General features: G+C 51.3%; 1 protein-coding gene across 1 annotated transcript; it reads left to right on the forward strand.

The window, feature by feature from the left end:
* The first annotated feature begins 3,026 nt into the window (after nt 1-3,026).
* Lrpap1 (LDL receptor related protein associated protein 1) lies at nt 3,027-17,116 on the forward strand. Its single transcript, XM_028758140.1, has 8 exons — nt 3,027-3,266; nt 6,360-6,504; nt 9,760-9,881; nt 10,747-10,867; nt 11,340-11,498; nt 13,035-13,117; nt 13,852-14,028; nt 15,257-17,116. Exons 1-8 carry the CDS (start codon nt 3,054-3,056, stop codon nt 15,317-15,319), a joined length of 1,083 nt encoding a protein of 360 aa, XP_028613973.1. The 5' UTR covers nt 3,027-3,053; the 3' UTR covers nt 15,320-17,116.
* The last annotated feature ends 619 nt before the right edge of the window (nt 17,117-17,735 follow it).

Here is a 17,735-nt window from a genome sequence, read left to right on the forward strand (position 1 = left end):
CACCTACCTAATATCCATCTACCCATTCACCCACCTACCCACTCACCATCCACCCACTCACCCATCCATCCATCCATCCATCCATCCATCCATCCTTCCATCCACCCATGCATCCATCCATCAATCCATCCATCCATCCACCCATGCATCCATCCATCTGTTCATCCATCCATCCTTCCATCCATCCATCCATCCATCCATCCACCCATGCATCCATCCATCCATGCATCCATCCACGCATCCATCCATCCATCCATCCATCCATCCATCTGTTCATCCATCCATCCTTCCATCCATCCATCCACCCATGCATCCACCCATGCATCCATGAATCCATCCATCCATCCATCCATGCATCCATCCATCCATCTGTTCATCCATCCATCCTTCCATCCATCCATCCATGCATCCATCCATCCATCTGTTCATCCATCCATCCTTCCATCCATCCATCCACCCACGCATCATCTTTCTACTCATCTCTCCACCAGCTCTCCATCTATATAATCATTTATCTACTCATCCATCTGTCCATTCACCCACTCATCTATGCCTCATATCCCTTTCTGAGCAGTAGGAAACATCTACAGAAACATAATCCCTACTCTCAGAGAACACACAAACTAGGAGGAGGAAGACAGACAAAACACACAGAGGAAGATGCATAAAGGATGACCATAAAGTCGACTGTGTGGTTGTGAGAAAGAACTGAGTGGACTGCAGTTCAAAATCATCAGAAGAGTTTTAGAGGAATCGTCCAGGTGAGACTTGAAATCAAGAGTCATAATGGTGAGAGACAGAGTTAAACTTTTTTTGGTATTTATGTTTTAGGTTGTTTGGGGGCTTTTGTTGGTGGTGGTGGTTTTGTTTTGATTTTAGTTTCTTTGAGTCATGGTTTGACTCTATACCCCATACCAGCCTGAAACTCATTCTGTAGTGTTGAGGTTGGCCTCAAATTCATGATCCAACACTGCAGCCATCCAAGAGCTGGGGTTATAGTTACAAATATCCATCTCTATCCTTAGCTTGAGTTTGAAAAAAAAGATAGTACCTATTTCCAGGTATAACAGGGTCAAGGGAGGGCCCAAATGTTGAGGATATAGGAGGTCATAGTTGGTGTCTTAGTTAGGGTTTTATTGCTGTGAACAGTCACCATGACCAAGGCAACTCTTATAAAGACAACATTTAATTGGGGCTGGCTTACAGGTTCAGAGGTTCTGCCCATTATCATCAAGACCAGGGCATGGCAGCATCCAGCTAGGCATGGTGGCAGGCAGAGTTCTATAGCTTCATCTGAAGGCTGCTAGCAGAATACTGGCTTCCAGGCAGCTAAGACGAGGGTCTTAAAGCCCACACCCACAGTGACACACCTACTCCAAAAGGGCCACATGTTCTAATAGTGCCACTCCCTGGGGCATGGTACCCATTTCACTATGGGTTCTCAAAGGCTCAAAGCCCTCCATCCTCTCACACCCTCTCCCTTCAGAACTGCTACAGCATTCACAGCCTACAGCACTCCTAGGAAGGATGCAGGCAGTGAATGCTGAGCAGAGGCAACACAGCTAGCCTTCCAACCCCCTCCCTCTATCTGTGGGAGGCAGTCTTGGAACCTGTCATGAAGGTGAGACAGCCTGGCTCCAGCCATACCTGGAGTGCATCTGCCATAAGACTGGAGACGGGTCAAGATGAACCTCTGGGGCCTTCATGCATTGCTAGGCTTGTTACAGTTACACTAATCTGAGCAAATAAGCAAGGGTGGTGGATTAAACATTGACAGCCACACAGCTGGCAGCCTGTGCTTCTGGAGAAGATAGACGACTAGGGACTGGCTTCACATTTTTATCTGAAACAACTGGAGAAAATAAATGAAGCAACTACCCTTAAGATCTCAGACAATTGGGGGATAGCATCAGGTGGATCTCTGAGAGTTCAAGGCGAGCCTGGTCTATATAATTGAGTTCCTTTTCTCCTTTTTTTTTTTTTTTCGAGACAGGGTCTCTCTGTATAGCCCTGGCTGTCCTGGAACTCACTCTGTAGACCAGGCTGGCCTCGAACTCAGAAATCCGCCTGCCTCTGCCTCCCAAGAGCTGAGATTAAAGACGTGTGCCACCACTGCCCGGGTATAATTGAGTTCCAAGGCTGAGTAAGTTCCTGTTTCATCTAAACAAACAAAGCCAAAAACAACAACAAAAAACCCGGAAAACAAACAACCCAAACAAACCACCAGGGTTCCAGACATTCTGAATCCTTTCTGTGGAAACATAAGACACAGCTTAAATATCTAAAAAGAAAGAAAGAAAAAAAAAAGCACCGACTCCCCTATTCTTATTTTCCATGTCCCTCCCCATTGGAGACCCTTTTGGGTCACCGTCACCAGATGGCTCTTCTGCCTGTCCCTCCTGAGCCCAAATTGTGTTGGTGCCTGTACTAGGCATCTGTCTTCCTGGAGCACCGTGCTGTCTCCAGGCCAGGCCACGCCCGTAACAGACAGGCTGTGCCTCATTCTGTCCATTGGCTTTTCTCCAGGGCTACAGGTGGAAAGAGACTAGGCAGGTGCAGAAAGCCTTTCAAACAGAAACTGCGTAGAGGAGAAGTGTCTAGGATGTGTCCTAAGGACAGAGCTTCATCTTGACTGGTCTCCAGTCTTAGACGCACTCCAGGTATGGGCTGGAGCCAGGCTGCTCAGGTTTTAATGGCAAAACCATCTCCCGCCGCGCTTCTTGCGTGATTACGAAGAGTGGGGCGGTACGTAAGTGCGCAGATGAGACCCAGTGGCCCAAGTTCGGCCGCAGGTCCCAGCTTTCCCAGCTTTGACTCCTTAGGCCCAGAAACCCGGCTGGTGAGCCCCAGCGTGAAAATGCCTTGGGATCATTGCTCTCTGCGGGCGGTGGGCAGGGCGGAGCCAGAGACCGAAAAGTGGGCAGTCCTATGGGCTGGGCGGGATCGGATTGGGGAGGGAGGCGGGTCCTGGAGGGGACCTTTGGTGGGTGGGGCTGCAGGTGGGCGGTCCTATAGGACGCAGGCCTGTCAGTCCGCTGCCTCTGCAGAGGAAGATGGCGCCTCGAAAAGACAGGGTCTCTACACTGCCCCGGCTCCAGCTCCTAGTGTTGTTGTTGCTGCCGCTGCTGCTTGTGCCCCAGCCCATAGCAGGTCATGGTGGCAAGTACTCGCGGGAGAAGAACGAGCCCGAGATGGCCGCCAAGCGCGAGTCCGGGGAGGAGTTCCGCATGGAGAAGCTAAACCAGCTATGGGAGAAGGCCAAGAGGGTGAGTGGGACCAGGGAGACGCGCGGGGATGGGGGTGAGGAGCTGCGTGTGAGCGAAGGCGAGCAGGGCCCTGATCAAGAGGCCAGCGTAGCCGCTGGGATGGGGGACAGCCTACCCTTTGTACTGCCTCCCCTTAAATGTCAGGTGGGCCATCTTGACCTCACTTGTAATAAGAGACCCAAAAGTCCAAAAGGAACTTGGTGCTGCTTGTAAGGGGCTATGGTTGCCTTTAGTGCAATTGGCGACCCTAAAGAATGAGTGATACCTACCCTTCCTAACTCTTCCCCAAAAGCCAGTTTTACAAAGAGCCAACTATTCAGATGGAGATAGCCAGGTGCTTTCTACGTAGGATCTGGATTGCAAGTCTTTTCTTTATCTGTATTTACTCCTATGGAAAGAAGAAAAACAAGTGACCTGACATGAGACAGTACAGAGACAGCAGAAGCCCCAGTTGCTAGTGGAGCTGGTTAATTTGGGTAAAGCATTTCCCTATGAGGTTGGGATCCCCTTAGTATAGGTAAACACTACACGAGAGCTGGGGAATGCTGAAGTTAGATTTAGCTGATATGCTAATCTCTCTTCCTTTTGAAAAGGAGATATCCAGAGCCTGAGGGCTGGCCTGGAACTAGGCTAGTACTTGGGCTTTTGTTTAGGTATTTATTCATAAACAGTGTCAGAGCCACAGTATCTTAGCCCTCCAGTTTAAACATTCCTGAGTTTGGGAGGAGAGTAAATAATTTGCAAACTAAGAGTTTTAAAAGAAAACCATGGAGAACTTTGGCCCTGGAGGATTAGGGTAGCTGGTTGAGACGTTGGCTTCTGGGGAAGGGGAGTGGAACCTCACAGACAGCCCCACAGCTTAGTGCTCAGTCAGTGTCTTTGAGAGGCTGCAAGAGGGGACAGTGTGCAGTGTCCAGCCTGCAAAGGTTTGGGACAGCCCTGTGGCCTGGAAAAGCAGCTCAGCTTTCTGGAGAAAGGGGCCAGGCACACTGCTGCGAGTGGATGTGTGCAGAGCATCTATCTAGAGTAAAAGGCTTGCTGTCCCGATGGCTGTCTCCATGTGCCCTCTGTGATGAGTGTGCTTCACCTGGGACCACCCAATAAAACAAGGATGGGGCCATAAAGACATTAGCAGATACCTTCAAAGACTGTGTTGGGGAAGTGTAGTCTGGTGTCCATAGATGCTGAGATCCCATTTACTCAAAAGGTGGCCCAAAGTCCTCCACATGCACGTCCAGGTGACTTCTGCCCTCACTCTGTGCCTTTGTGGTCCCTGGGTCCTCCGACATATCTACTGATCTGTGGCAGCCGCAGATTATATTTCTCCTAATTGTCCATAGTTCCATGTCACTGTTAAGATGGCTGCTGTCTTCATCCTAAGCCTTGGGCTGCGTATCCTTCCAGCCCTCTAGCCCTAAAAAGTTCTACAGGGGATGTGTGTTCAGTTTTTCTGCTGAATGGAGGGGGATGATCTTCCAGTGGCTTCCCTTACAGGATGTCTTGTTTCTACTTCCTCCACTTCCAAGGAGCCTGGACCTTGAGGACACAGGTTGAGTCTTGCTGCTTTTCCTTTCCAGCTGGGTCCTACCTGCTAAGTCACCTCAGCTCAGGAGGAGAACTCCCAAGTTCTTATCTTTCATGTAAACTTTGGGATGGGCCTTCTGAGGGGTGAGGCAGTTATCAGTGCCATCAGCTCCCTCCCCTACTGCTTTAGGTAGATAAGGTGTTCACCTAGGCCTTTCTTGGATTGTAGCCTCCTGGGGTTCTCACGGGGAGGTTTTATCCTTGTAGTGTATCACATATGAGGCTGAAGAAAAAGCGTGGCAGAGCTCTTTGCCTCACCCCATTCCCAATCCATCTGTAGAAGAACTGGGGTCTGTCTTGACACTTGTCCACTCCAGGGAGTGGAGTCGGGTATGGGAGGGCTGTGGAAAGGCCTGGAACCCACCTCCATCTTGTGAGATTGGGCAATTTGAGGTTGGGGTGGGGGTGGCATTGCTTCATGCCATTCTAACCCTTCATGCCCTGACTCTGGCATTACCTGGTTCCTGTTTCATAGACATGCTTAGGTTGATGAGCTGTGAGCCATTCAGTGGGGGACTTGGGGCATGTCTGTTCTGACTCAGCGATTTGACATGCCTAGTGTGATGCAACTCTCCTTGGAGTTGGGGTAGGGAAACCTCTGCAGGCTACCACATCCTCTCAGAGACCCAATGTTTGTCTCTTAGACAAAGTGTATTCAGATTACAGGAGCTGACTTCTCAGGCTCCCTGGGAGCACAGTCCTTCCGACTGACTGATTCTGAGATAGGATCTCTCTGTGGTAGTATGCCTACTATGTACAAGGCCCTGGATCTGGTTCTAGTACCTCAAAAAAGTTTTTTTTTTAAGATTAGACAGGGTTTCTTTGTATAGCCCGGGCTGTCCTGGAACTCACCAGGCTGGCCTCGAACTCAGAAGTCCTCCTGCCTCTGCCTCCCAAGTGCTGGGATTAAAGGGATGCGCCACCACCACCCGGCTTGTTTTTGGTTTTTCAAGACAGGGTTTCTCTGTGTAGCCCTGGCTGTCCTGGAACTTACTCTGTAGACTAGGCTGGCCTCGAACTCAGAAATCCGATTGTCTCTGCCTCCCAAGTGCTGGGATTAAAGGCGTGCGCCACCACCGCCCAGCTTTTTTAAAGATTATATTAGCAAATTTTCTGTAAATTCAATCTTCTATATACAGAAATCCTTTTCTATTTTCCGACTTCTTGTAAAAATTACTCATTTCTTCAGCAAGTCTAGCCCTTCCCTGATGTATCCTTTACCTGGTCCGTAGCTCTGGGTGTCAGAGTGGGAAAGGTGTGGTACCCTGCCGCAGGAGGTTACTTACAGCCCTTGGCTTCTTCCTGAACTTGGGATTTCCAGACCTTGACTCAGCTGTGTCTCTAGCTGGGCTCCTGATATAGGGTGTCAGTCTTTGAAGTCCTTATGTGTCTTCTCAGTGACTTCCAGCCCTGTCCACTCTGAACTCTTCCCCTCCTCCAGGTCAGTCTTGTTGCCCATGGTCTGTCACACAGTGGCTTATTGCATGTCACTCCTTTCTTCTCGGGCAGCTTCATCTGTCTCCCGTGAGGCTGGCCGAGCTACATTCTGACCTGAAGATACAAGAGAGGGATGAACTCAACTGGAAGAAGCTGAAGGTGGAAGGCTTAGACAAGGATGGCGAGAAAGAAGCAAAGCTGGTCCACAACCTCAATGGTACCTTCCTATGCTCATGGCGGGTACAGCCACCAGCCCCCCAGGCCAAGTTGAGGGAGGGGGGACATGGTGAAAGCCAGTGCACATCAGTGAGGTGGCTCATCTGAGGACAGATGCCCCGGGTCATGGTCAAAAGCTCCTGTACTGCTTTATGAATGTTGGGAGGGAGTCAGGGCCAGGGACTTGGTACACGGATGCCCAGGCAACTGAAGGCTCTGGAGCTGTTTGGCCAGGAAGAAGATAGGATGCTGTCAGCCAGATGAGGAAGTAGGTCCAATCTCAGAATGGACTGCTGGCAGTGCAGGTTGAGAGCATTTCCTTGTGTGGGCAGTGAAGATGGGCAGACTCACATGCCCTATGCATTGTGCATACTTAGTGCACACATGGACCCTTAGGTCTAGAGGATGGGTCTGTGCTCCACTTGGATTCTCCTCCCATCCTCCTCACACCCTAAGCGCACAGTAGGGCATTGATAGGAAGAGTTGGGTTCATCATGTGCCACCCTGTGGCATTCGGGACATAGCCTGTAGACTGAGTACCAGCCCTTCTGCATACCCTGGGCGATGGGGTTCTATCCCAGCTCTGCCACCATTTGACCCCCATCATCACCACACTCACACTCCTTGTGCTAACACACTGCTCTCCACCTTGCCTCTCATGGTAGTCCCAAACTGAGGGTAGTGCCCCCCCATGAGGTAGCACTGGCATACAGGGTGGGTAATGGGAGTTAATGTTGGCTGGTATAAGCAACTGAACTGTAGCCAGGGTTCTTCCTCAGAACTAGGCGTCAGTGCTAAGGTCTCTGCTATGACAGGAGTTGCCCTTTATAGAGTCCCTTCCAGAGGCTTGATGCTGAATATAGAGTTGATCCCCTAGGAGAGGAGGCCAGCTCTGCAGAGATAGAGTTGGGCTCAGAAATAGAGGAATTCAGAACCCCAGGAGGAGAACTAGTGACCAACATCTTCTGGCTAGCCCGTGTCCTGGGTGGGTTTTAGCTTCTTCTAGCTTGACAGAGTCTGGCTCACATAGAGCAAGGTTTTCTGTTTGGGTCATGCTTCCTCTTCACTGGTGCTGGTGGCCTGGCAGCAGACCTAACAGGATTAGGTGCTGACTCGTGAAGTTGACTCTTCTAAGCACTTGGTGGAGCACTTGCTGCTGGAGATGGATGCTTACAAATGCTGGCCACCTCTGGGTGTGATGTATGTGGGTCCTCCCTTCACTGCTCAACTCATTGTTATGGGGAACCAAAATGCAGAGTCCAGACCTAGAACCTGGGCATAAGAAACAGACCATGTGAAGGGTTGGGCCCCCTGGCTATAACCAGCTCTACCCTGAGCCAGGCCAGATCCTTAAAGGGCTAGTCATGGGAGCTGCCTCATCTAGATCCTCAGCTCCTGTGCAAAACCCCACATGAACTCAGTCCTATATGGCAGCTGTTCAAGGATATGCCCATCCTCAGGGCTACCTCACTCCCCAGGCTAGGTCTAGACCCTGCAGGGAACTATGTGAGATGCTATGGCTCCCTGGGATTCCATTTCATATAGAGCTTAGCACTCCAGGATTCAGATGTTGCTCAGTCTTAACTCTGAGCAGTCTTGAGCAATTTGCCTCTGGGCCTGAGTCTGATGGGGCTTGTGTTCCCCCCTTTCCAGCCCCTCTTCCTACCCTGACCCAGCTCAGGCACCAGGGATACCCGGGTTGGGGGTGACAGTGACAGCTCTTTTCCATGGTAGCAAGCATTGAGCAGGCTTGGGCTGGGCAGCAAAGCTGCAGAGGCAGTGCCAGGCACTGGCTCTGAGGCTAAGAGGTAGCTGAGCATATGGATTGTACTGTGTTGCCCAGGCTGCTCCCAAACTCAAGCATTCCCTGCTTAAGCCTCCCAAGTGTCATAGATTATAGGCTCAAGCCACTGCCCACTTTAAAATAGCTTTGTAAGATCTGAATTAGATCTAATGGAGTCCAGATCGTCACAGTGTATGCACCCACGCCGCTTGCCCATAGATACCTCCTGACCGGTCAGTAGAAGTGGCTTTCTGTGGTCATCAGGAATGCTATAGACCAGTCTGGGAACACATGTAGGGCAGTAGGAATGTGCCTCGCAGCACATTATCCCAACTCCGGGGGGTGGAGGGGGGTTCAAGCTACCAGGCAGAATGAGGCACCATCGTTCTTAGGCCTGGGAAAAGGGTAGACATCCCCCAAAGACAGGTGCAATCTGAGCAGCAGGGACACACTTGCGGGGTCAGCTGTGACTGAAAGCAGAGCCCATCAGAAGGAAGAGCTTGGGGAGGCTGCACTGTGAGTCATGTGACTCCTGATCCACTAGAGCATGGAGACCACAGTGCCTTGTGGAACTGCCCAATGAGAGTTGTTGATGAAAGTCCCAAGAGAAGTTTGGGGATCCATGGGTCACCAGCTTAGAGATGACAAAGTAACACAACAGAAATTCTGTGACCCTAGAGAAGACAGGGTCACAGGTGAGGGACAGATCCCCAGCAGCTAAGCAGAATTTAGGAGTCTCTCTGCACTTAAGAGCAGGGATCAAGTAAGCCCTCTCACCAAGCAGGCATGGGTGGCTGCATGTGGCATGCAAGTTCCAGGGTAGCCTGGCTGGCAGGGGCATGGAAGTTACAGGACAGTCATTATCGAAGTCAGCTGGCAGGTTGGCCCATTATATGTTGCTGACAAAAGGTGCCAAGACCTCCAGAGTGGAAGGGCTGTGGGCATGCATAGAGCCTGGACATCTCAGGAGGCTAGGTGCCTATTGGCCAGACTCTCCTAGCCATCACCCTGACACCCAGAAGACTGTTCAGTCCTGGTTTATTGTTGTTTGTTTGTTTGTTTTCCGCAAGCGTGTGAACACCCAATCATCACGCTTTATGAACCAGAAAGGATCTGTTGTTGTTGTTTTGTTTTGTTTTGTTTTTGCTGGGATTTGGCAGATGCCAGAAATGGAAGCATCAAGATACGGTCCAAACATCTCCCACACTCTCCCTGCCCATGAGCTCCTGATTCAGGAGGGCTCAAGCAGGGAGTGTCTATGGTGGAACCCAGGATGCCTTGCAAATCCCTGGCCTTGAGCACCCAAGCTGGTGTATGTCCTCCCCAGATCTTGTGTGGCCACTTGGGGGGTAGGGGGGAGGCGAAAAGAATCTTCTAGAAAAGGAGAAGCAGACTCATCATAGAGGCTCCTGTGTCAGCTCCTGCCTATTAAGGGAGACAGTGTCCAATAAAAATCAAATCCCCCCTCTCTAGTCATTCTGGCCAGGTACGGACTGGACGGGAGGAAGGACACCCAGATGGTACACAGCAACGCACTCAATGAAGACACCCAGGATGAGCTGGGGGACCCCAGGCTGGAAAAGCTGTGGCACAAGGTACCACTTGCCATTTCCCCCCTTATCTTCTGAAACTTGAGCCGACCTGTGGAGAGATACGGATGTGGGGCGGGGGGGGGGGGGGGCTCTATCTCTGCTGTCACCTTGCTGCCTCTTCTACACCAACTCAAGCTGCTGGCTTCACTGAGAGACATGATCTGTGCACATATTCTCCTTCTGTGAAGTCTGAGCGTCCCGGTTGGTTACTCTTGCTCAGCAGAGCTGTTCCTAGCTGTCAGGACTGCGGTCTTAGATGTGCTCTTCACAGTGTGTGGACAAATCACACAGATGTCAGGTCAGGTAGCTGGGTTTATTTTGTCTAGCCTGTGGTCCTGCTTCTGGGATTAGGAAAGGGGCCCTCAGCTGTATAACAGCTGTTGGTGTGGGCTCTTGATACTGTGATTGGGTCTGGCCCATCTTTGCTTTGTGGTGCAGACCTAAGCAGAGAGCACTCGTGTGTGGGGTGGGCACTGGGATATGGCAGTGGTTCAGTGCCACAGGCTCAATTGGTCCAACTCCTGGGATAGCCTGTCTGGGTTACACTGATCTTGTCCCTGCTGGACCATTGAGATGGCCCTGCTGTTCTCAAGGCACCTTCCTCAGAGTCCTTCCCTTCCCCTTTCTGGCCAGCCCTGTCAAATCTGGGGACATCAAGGAAAAGAGACACTGCTCATCATCAGGAGCTTCCAGATAGATTTTTCTTTTCCTGGTACACACACCTAGTAGAGGGTCACCAGGCTTGCAGGGGATGAGAGCAGCCCCAAGCTCTTTGCCCTGGAACAGGGATGCAGCTGATAGACACCTGAACTCCCCGGGATGTGCTGATGATGGGACAGACATGGCAGCCCAGGCTGTTTCCTCTTAGGCAAAGACATCAGGGAAATTCTCCAGTGAAGAACTGGACAAGCTGTGGCGAGAGTTTCTGCACTACAAAGAGAAGATCCACGAGTACAATGTGCTGCTAGACACACTGAGCAGAACGGAAGGTCTGTCCGCCCGTGCCTGCGTGCTCTGGGCACAGAGGAACACGGTTGCCTGGGGTTATGGGAAGGAAGGGGGGACACTTTTCTTGTTTCTACCCATGTTCATGGATGCATACGGGTTCTATATCAGTTGTGTTATGTCAGTACAGCTATACAGATTGCTTGCTTCAGGGGTGACTGAGGTGGCCTGATGTAGCAGGCCACCACTCTAAGCCAGCCACCATGAATTCTGAGTAGTATGACTTTGCCAAGTAGGGGGCCTGAGAAAGTCAGAGCCATTAGGGACCATGGAGGCCCCTGGGGCAAGCCTTTGGGTACAGATGCCGACACATCCACACTTAGATGTTTTTTTTGAGAAAGCACATCCATCAGCTAGCTCTGAGGGCTGCAGAGGTATGGCCTGTGGATGGACTCGGGGCCATCTTGGCCACTACGATGCCAATTCTTGTCAAACATTCTGTGTCTTGTTCCACAGAAGGTTATGAGAACCTTATCAGTCCCTCTGACATGACTCACATCAAGAGCGACACCCTGACCAGCAAGCACAGCGAACTGAAGGACAGACTGCGTAGTATCAACCAGGGCCTAGACCGCCTGAGGAAGGTCAGCCACCAGGGCTATGGCTCCACCACTGGTAAGTCCTGGGGACAGGTGCATGGGCCCAGGAATACCTAGGAGACTTGTCACAGTCATCGTCTATGTTAAAGAGTGGCCTGTCCTGGGCCCCACTTCTTGGAGCTGTAATATAAATGTCTGGGTCAGGAACTGGAGAGATGGTTCAGTGATTCAGAGTACTGACCTATTACAGAGGACCCGGGTTCTATTCCCAGCACCCACATAGCAGCTCACAACTATCTGTAACACCAGTCCCAGATGATCCAATCCTCTCTAACGGGCTCCGTGGACACTGTATGCCTGTGGTACACAGACATACATGCAGACAAAACATTCATGCACATGAAATAAAGGTTAATTTTTAAAAAATGTTCTGGGCTGGCCATCAGCCCTGTCACCAAAATTATTTTGAAGTGGTAGTGGCGTGGCCCTCCATCCAGGCTGTCTCAGCCTTGGTAATCTGGGCACAGGACTATCTCTGAATCCCCTGCACAGTGGGGGCCAGCTTTGCCATTGATCCCATGCTGGCCCATGGCCCTTGTATCAAGCAGCGTGGCAGCATCTGTTGCAGTGACAACCCCACCCTCACAGGACTTACCTCGCTGTCCATCCCTGGGGCTCCAGGCGGTGGCGTAGTGGGGGCTTGGGGATGGTGGTGTCTAGTTTTGTGTCTAGCAATAGACAGAGTCCTACAGGCACAGCTTAGACAGCATGGGCCCGTGCAGAACCTCCTTCTGGGAAGCACCTCCAGGCGTGGTGTGCTCTTGTGAGGCTGGGCTAGAGGACTGCTCTGAAGTCATTGCTCCCTCTCCAGAGACTGCTTGCTCTGGAGATGACCAATCTATCTCATAGGCCAGCACTGAGGACTTACTGTTGTTGGGTTAATGGGGCCATACAAGGGAGTCTGGCCATGGTCAATGTGTTGGGTGTCACCGCTTTCTCTAACCACCATCCTGCCCTCCATGGGTCATCTCCTAGGGAGCTGCATCCAAACAGTCCCTTGGCTTCTCCCACTGGCCTACCTGTGGGAATATAGGCTAACTCCTATATTCTCTAGAAAACCAGTGTTCTCTGGAAGGGCCCTGTGGACAGCAGAATTTTCTACTGTGGCTCAGGAGTGGCCAGAGGCCAGGGAACCTTGCTGGATGGCTCTCTGTTTACCCCAGTCCAGGGATCATGGGAGCCAAGATGTGAATGGGCAGACCTCAGCCTTGACTTGGTGCCAGCCCTCCCCAGTACCCAGCTGGATCTTCATGGTCCTGTCACACTGCTGCTCTAACTCACACCCACCTTGAGACAGCCAGGAGCAAGGCTGATGGCCCTGAGCAGGGGTAGCAGATGATTCTGGGTCCAGAGGATGTGACCCCTTCACTGCCGCAGCCGGGTTTCAGTCCAGCTGCATCTAAGCTGGTGCTATGAGCACAGACCAGGTACTTAGTGCTCCTAAGATGTAACACACACCATTCCCTCGGGATGACAGGCCACTTGGCCCCCAGCACCAAGGTATGTCCTAACATGCTACCTACCCAGACAGACAGCCCTTGCTCTCCTGCAGAGTTTGAAGAGCCCCGAGTGATAGACCTGTGGGACCTGGCTCAGTCTGCCAACTTCACTGAGAAGGAACTGGAGTCGTTCAGGGTAAGAACAGTTTCAGTGTGTAGCATGGTGGGGTGGTCTGCCCGCTCTGAGCTGTGAGGTGCTGAGAGGGATATACGGCCACATGCCTGGCCAGGTGCGCGGTGTGGGCAGAGCTCCAGGAAGCTGATGGGTAGAATATCTTCTGAACAGGATCATTGCGAGTTCCTTGCTGTTTAGGGTAGGATAGGACATGCTTGGGACTTGTATAGTTTGAGGTCCTCAAGTTTTCTGAGGCTTCTCCAGCAAGAAGCTCCAGAGGTGGTGTTTCTGGAGGTCACCACTGACCTCCCAGTCATCATTGGATCCATGAGGTAAAAGGGAACAGGCAGGGAAGGTTCCAGCAGCAGGCAGCCTGTGAGAAGCAAAGGAGCCCTAAGGGCCAATGAGGTAGACATGAGACCATCCTCATGGGGGGTTTGTGGCCCTGGGAAGAGGCCTTAGATCCCAAAATCTAGCCTGCTTTAGTCATGATCTCCTGAAGGTGGAAGATGGGGTGACCACCTGGAGTCACTGGGAAAAAGGTATCTAGGGATGGGAGTTCAAAAGTCTCTGCTGCCACTAGGTTCTAGTGGACAATCCCTGTTTAGAGAATCTTAGCAGTGAGCATGTGCCGGTTCTCAAGTGTGCAGCCTGGGAGCTGCCAGCAGTGGTCAGGACCATCTCTGAATAAGAGACGGGCACCTCGCTTGGGCTCTGTGTTGGAGGGGACTAAGTTCCTGATGCCTCCCTCCTAGGAGGAGCTCAAGCACTTTGAGGCCAAAATTGAAAAGCACAATCACTACCAGAAGCAGCTGGAGATCTCCCATCAGAAGCTGAAGCACGTGGAGAGCATCGGTGACCCGGAGCACATCAGCCGCAACAAGGAGAAGTATGTGCTGCTGGAGGAGAAGACCAAGGAGCTGGGCTACAAGGTGGGGCGTGCCACTTCACTCTTCTGTCCTCACACCCGGTCCCGTTCACCCTTCCCTTGGGTCTTAGACACATGGCTTGCTGATTCAGGGAAACACAAATGCAGTCCATTGGAACCGTGAGTGGGCGAGTACTCAGCATGGGAGATGCTGGCACTGCCAGCAGACCTCATGTCTATAGACAACATGTAAGATGTACATGCCTGTAGACATGTAAGGCAGCAAGCATTGTAGCATCCAGGGAGACTCTGGACAGGGAGCTGTTTCCTGGCCTGCTAAGGTGTGGGCTTGAATCCCAGGCTGGCCACACTGGGATGTGACATAGGTGGCCTGCAGGGGCAGTGGGGCAGTGGAGCCCTTTAGGGAACAACCTCTGGGTTAGTTGAAGCAGAATTGAACAAGCAAAGGCACGCCAGCTGAATGACCACACACATGCTGGGAATCCCTGAGGACCCACATACCTTACCTCTGGAAGGATGGGCTGTAGCCAGCATGGGAGATTCCCTCCTGTACCTTCTCAAGTTGAGCACAGAGTGTTAACTATGCAAAAATCAAAACTGAGAAGTAGAATAGTACGTAGAACAGCAGGAGCCTAAATCCCTGGGGCTCAAAGGCCATTGGCGAGATGACCATAGGATTTGGGGATTTTCACAGGGCTAAAATTCAAGCATATTCTTGCCTGTCCCTGGCCACCAAGAGACTTGTTGCAATGAGGGGGCCTGTGTCTGAACAATAAACTAGGGGTGCCAGGACCACATGGTGTGCTTTGAGACCTGCTAGCTACTGACGTCAAACCACAGGTCTCATGAAGGGTAGTGCTAGCAGCTGTCACTTTGAGAGAATTCATTAAAGCCACAGATCAAATCCAGGTCCAGGTCTGGTAGGCTTGTATGGCTCTTTGTACCCTTGTGGTATTAAGGGGTCCGAAGTGGAGTTATCTGTGTCCCCCTGCAGGCATCCACTACTGAGGACATCGCCACCTTCATGGGCCACCATAGGGTCTCCACAGTGTCATTGTCTTTTGGGGTGATCTGCTTCTGGCTGTTTTGTTTTCCAGCTCTCTTTCAGTGTTTGAGTCTGTACTGAGCTTTGTCCTTAGGACATGTTCTGGGTGGCTGGGTAGTGGGAGATGAGCCAGAATGTTTTGGTACTGGCTTTCAGCTGTCTCCTGTGATCTCTTGACAGCAGGCTTGCCATGGTGTCCCCCACTGACAGATGCCCTCTTACACAGGTGAAGAAGCATCTGCAGGACCTGTCCAGTAGGGTCTCCAGGGCTCGACACAATGAGCTCTGAGGGCCAGAAGCCACCAGCAGCAGCCTAGAGAGGCTCTTGAAGACACCGGGAGGGAGCTGTCAGCATGTCATCGCTTATGTAGTCCTGTGGTGACTGGTGTGGCTGGCCAGAGTGGCGAAAGGATCCTTTGAAATACCAGTCTGATCCTGCAGTGGCTGGCAAGGACTTCTTTTCTTCCAAGCAAGTGTAGCTGCCATCACCCTGGTTGAGGGACTTGGGTGTAGCTACCAGTGAGATATGACTGGCCTCCGTGCTGCAGCGAGACAGTTTACATTGACATTACATACGTCTGCCACTGGAAATGTTATGTACAGTCCTAAAATATATGGCAGGGTTTTGAGCCATCTAGTCCTTGCCTGGTATCTTGGGATGGGTCCATTGAACCAAAGGTGGCACCGTGACAAATTAAGTTACAGATGAAAGAGGGAAGGGGAAGACTAGTCTCCCTCCCTCTGGGTCTGACCCCAGGCAGTTTTAAATCAAGGAATTTCAGGACAAAGATGGCAGAGGTGAAAGCCTGCAGGTCTCGTAGGGGGAACATTTTCTGCCTCCCAAAAGACCCTGATTGGCTGATCCAGATCTGATCCCTCACAGAGTAGCCAAAAGTTCATCTGACCCCAGCAGGTGGTCCTGGAAAATCAGACCATTGAGTTTGTTAGCTTCTGGATCTCAGCTCAGAAGTTGAAATCTGCCTATCAGGAGTATGCAGTTAACCGTGTTTATAAGAATATCAAAGCTGGAAAGAGGTTCAGTGAATAGAATGCTTGTCCTGCAAGCTTGAGGTCTGTAGTTCGGATCTGCAGAGCCTTGGTGTGTGACTTGCCTGTAGTCCCAGCACTTGAGAGGCAGGAAAGTACAGCCAGGGCAAGCTGGTTAGCTATCCCAGCCAAATAAGCAAAGGTGGAGCATGATGGGAGAAGGCACCCATTTTGATGCGTGGACACACTTTCATGTATACCTATACACAAGTGAACACTCACGGGCAAAGCCTCCAGGGCATCATGCAAGAAGCCCATGGGTTAAGCACATCAGCAGCAAGGAACAGCAGGCAGTGTGGTTCCCTCACCCACGCTGTGTCTGCCACCATCCAGACCAGCTGGGATGTCCCTCCCAGCACTAGTAAATATCTTCCCAGAGCCCTCAGCAGTGTCTGAGTCCCAGAGAAGTGTCTCAGTTCTCCCTTTCTGGTTCAGCCCAACACAGAAACTCGGGTACCCACCAAGGCCTCCTGTGCTACACAGCCCAGGGGACTGGGATGACACTGGGCCCCTGACACCAGGCTCAGAGTCAACTGCAGGGAGAATGTTTGGCTATCGGACACACCTTCACTAATGTTTTCGTCCCTAGAGCCAGAGGTCAGAACTGCGTTCTAGGGCTTAGAAGTAGACGTGTTGAAGTAAAATGTGTTTGTAGCAGTACACAGCCCAGCAAACCATCTCAGTGTAAGTAATACAGAGCCCACAGCTGAGTTAGGGAGCATGTGTGATGTGTGGGAGCTGCCTCCTGGAGCTGACCTCAGTCAGGAGGCCACTCCTGACTAAGCTCTCAGAGGTCAGACCCTGCAAATCTCCCTGAGTGTGACTCCCATAGCAAGGGAACCTCAAGCTACAAACCTCAATGAGGTTCTGAGTAACAGTGCTCTGCCATGGTGACCTAGCAAAGGTGACTGAAAGTCCCCAGGCTGGCAGGTCATCAGTCACCATATGGTGAAGGAGAACAGGTTCATGCAAGTTGTCCTCTGGCTATGTGTGCCGTGGCACATGGGTTCAAACAATGAATAAAATGTCTTAAAACATTCTTTCTGGAAAGATGACCTGTGTCCTATTTTTCCAACCCAAAGGTAAGGTCCCATGAGCCCAGGGTGGTTTTGCAAACCAAAAAAGTTTGTTGGACTTCATCAGAATTGAGGCTCTGCTCAGTAAAGGTTCCACTAAGAAAGTCAGCAGAAAATGAGGGGCTAGGGCTCCGTTGGCAAAGTCCCCATTTAGCCTGCACAGAGCCCTGTGGTCAGCCGCCAGCACCTCATGAACTGGATGTAGTGAACACACCTGTGATCTCAGCACTGGGGAAGTGGGGCCAGGAGAAGTTCAAGTTATCCTGAGCACATGAGATCTTACATCCAAAAAGGAAATATTTGTAGTACATCAGAAATGGGTGACCTAAACTGTGTAGAAAATTGTCCAGCTAGTTCTTTTTAAAGAGCGAAAGGATCACATAGACTCTTCACCAGTGAAGATATCCACATGGCCAGCAGCATGAGAAGGGGCAGCTGGCTAGTACAGGTGGCGGGGAAATGCAGATTCTTCCTGTGAGATGCTGCTGAATACCGCTCCCCTGAGATGGCTGAGTGCAATCTCCAGCTGTGTATGAATATGTACGTGTGCACCCACACATGCAGTGGAGTGTGCAGTGGTGA

Source organism: Grammomys surdaster, unplaced genomic scaffold (genome assembly GCF_004785775.1).
Source record: "Grammomys surdaster isolate TR1022 unplaced genomic scaffold, NIH_TR_1.0 126187, whole genome shotgun sequence".
Classification (NCBI taxonomy): domain Eukaryota; kingdom Metazoa; phylum Chordata; class Mammalia; order Rodentia; family Muridae; genus Grammomys; species Grammomys surdaster.

Coding starts and splice junctions, on each gene's coding strand:
- Lrpap1 (XM_028758140.1), top strand. CDS start 3,054: ATGGCGCCTCGAAAAGACAGGGTCTCTACACTGCCCCGGCTCCAGCTC. Junction 3,267..6,359: donor TATGGGAGAAGGCCAAGAGG/GTGAGTGGGACC, acceptor CTTCTCGGGCAG/CTTCATCTGTCTCCCGTGAG. Junction 9,882..10,746: donor TGGAAAAGCTGTGGCACAAG/GTACCACTTGCC, acceptor GTTTCCTCTTAG/GCAAAGACATCAGGGAAATT.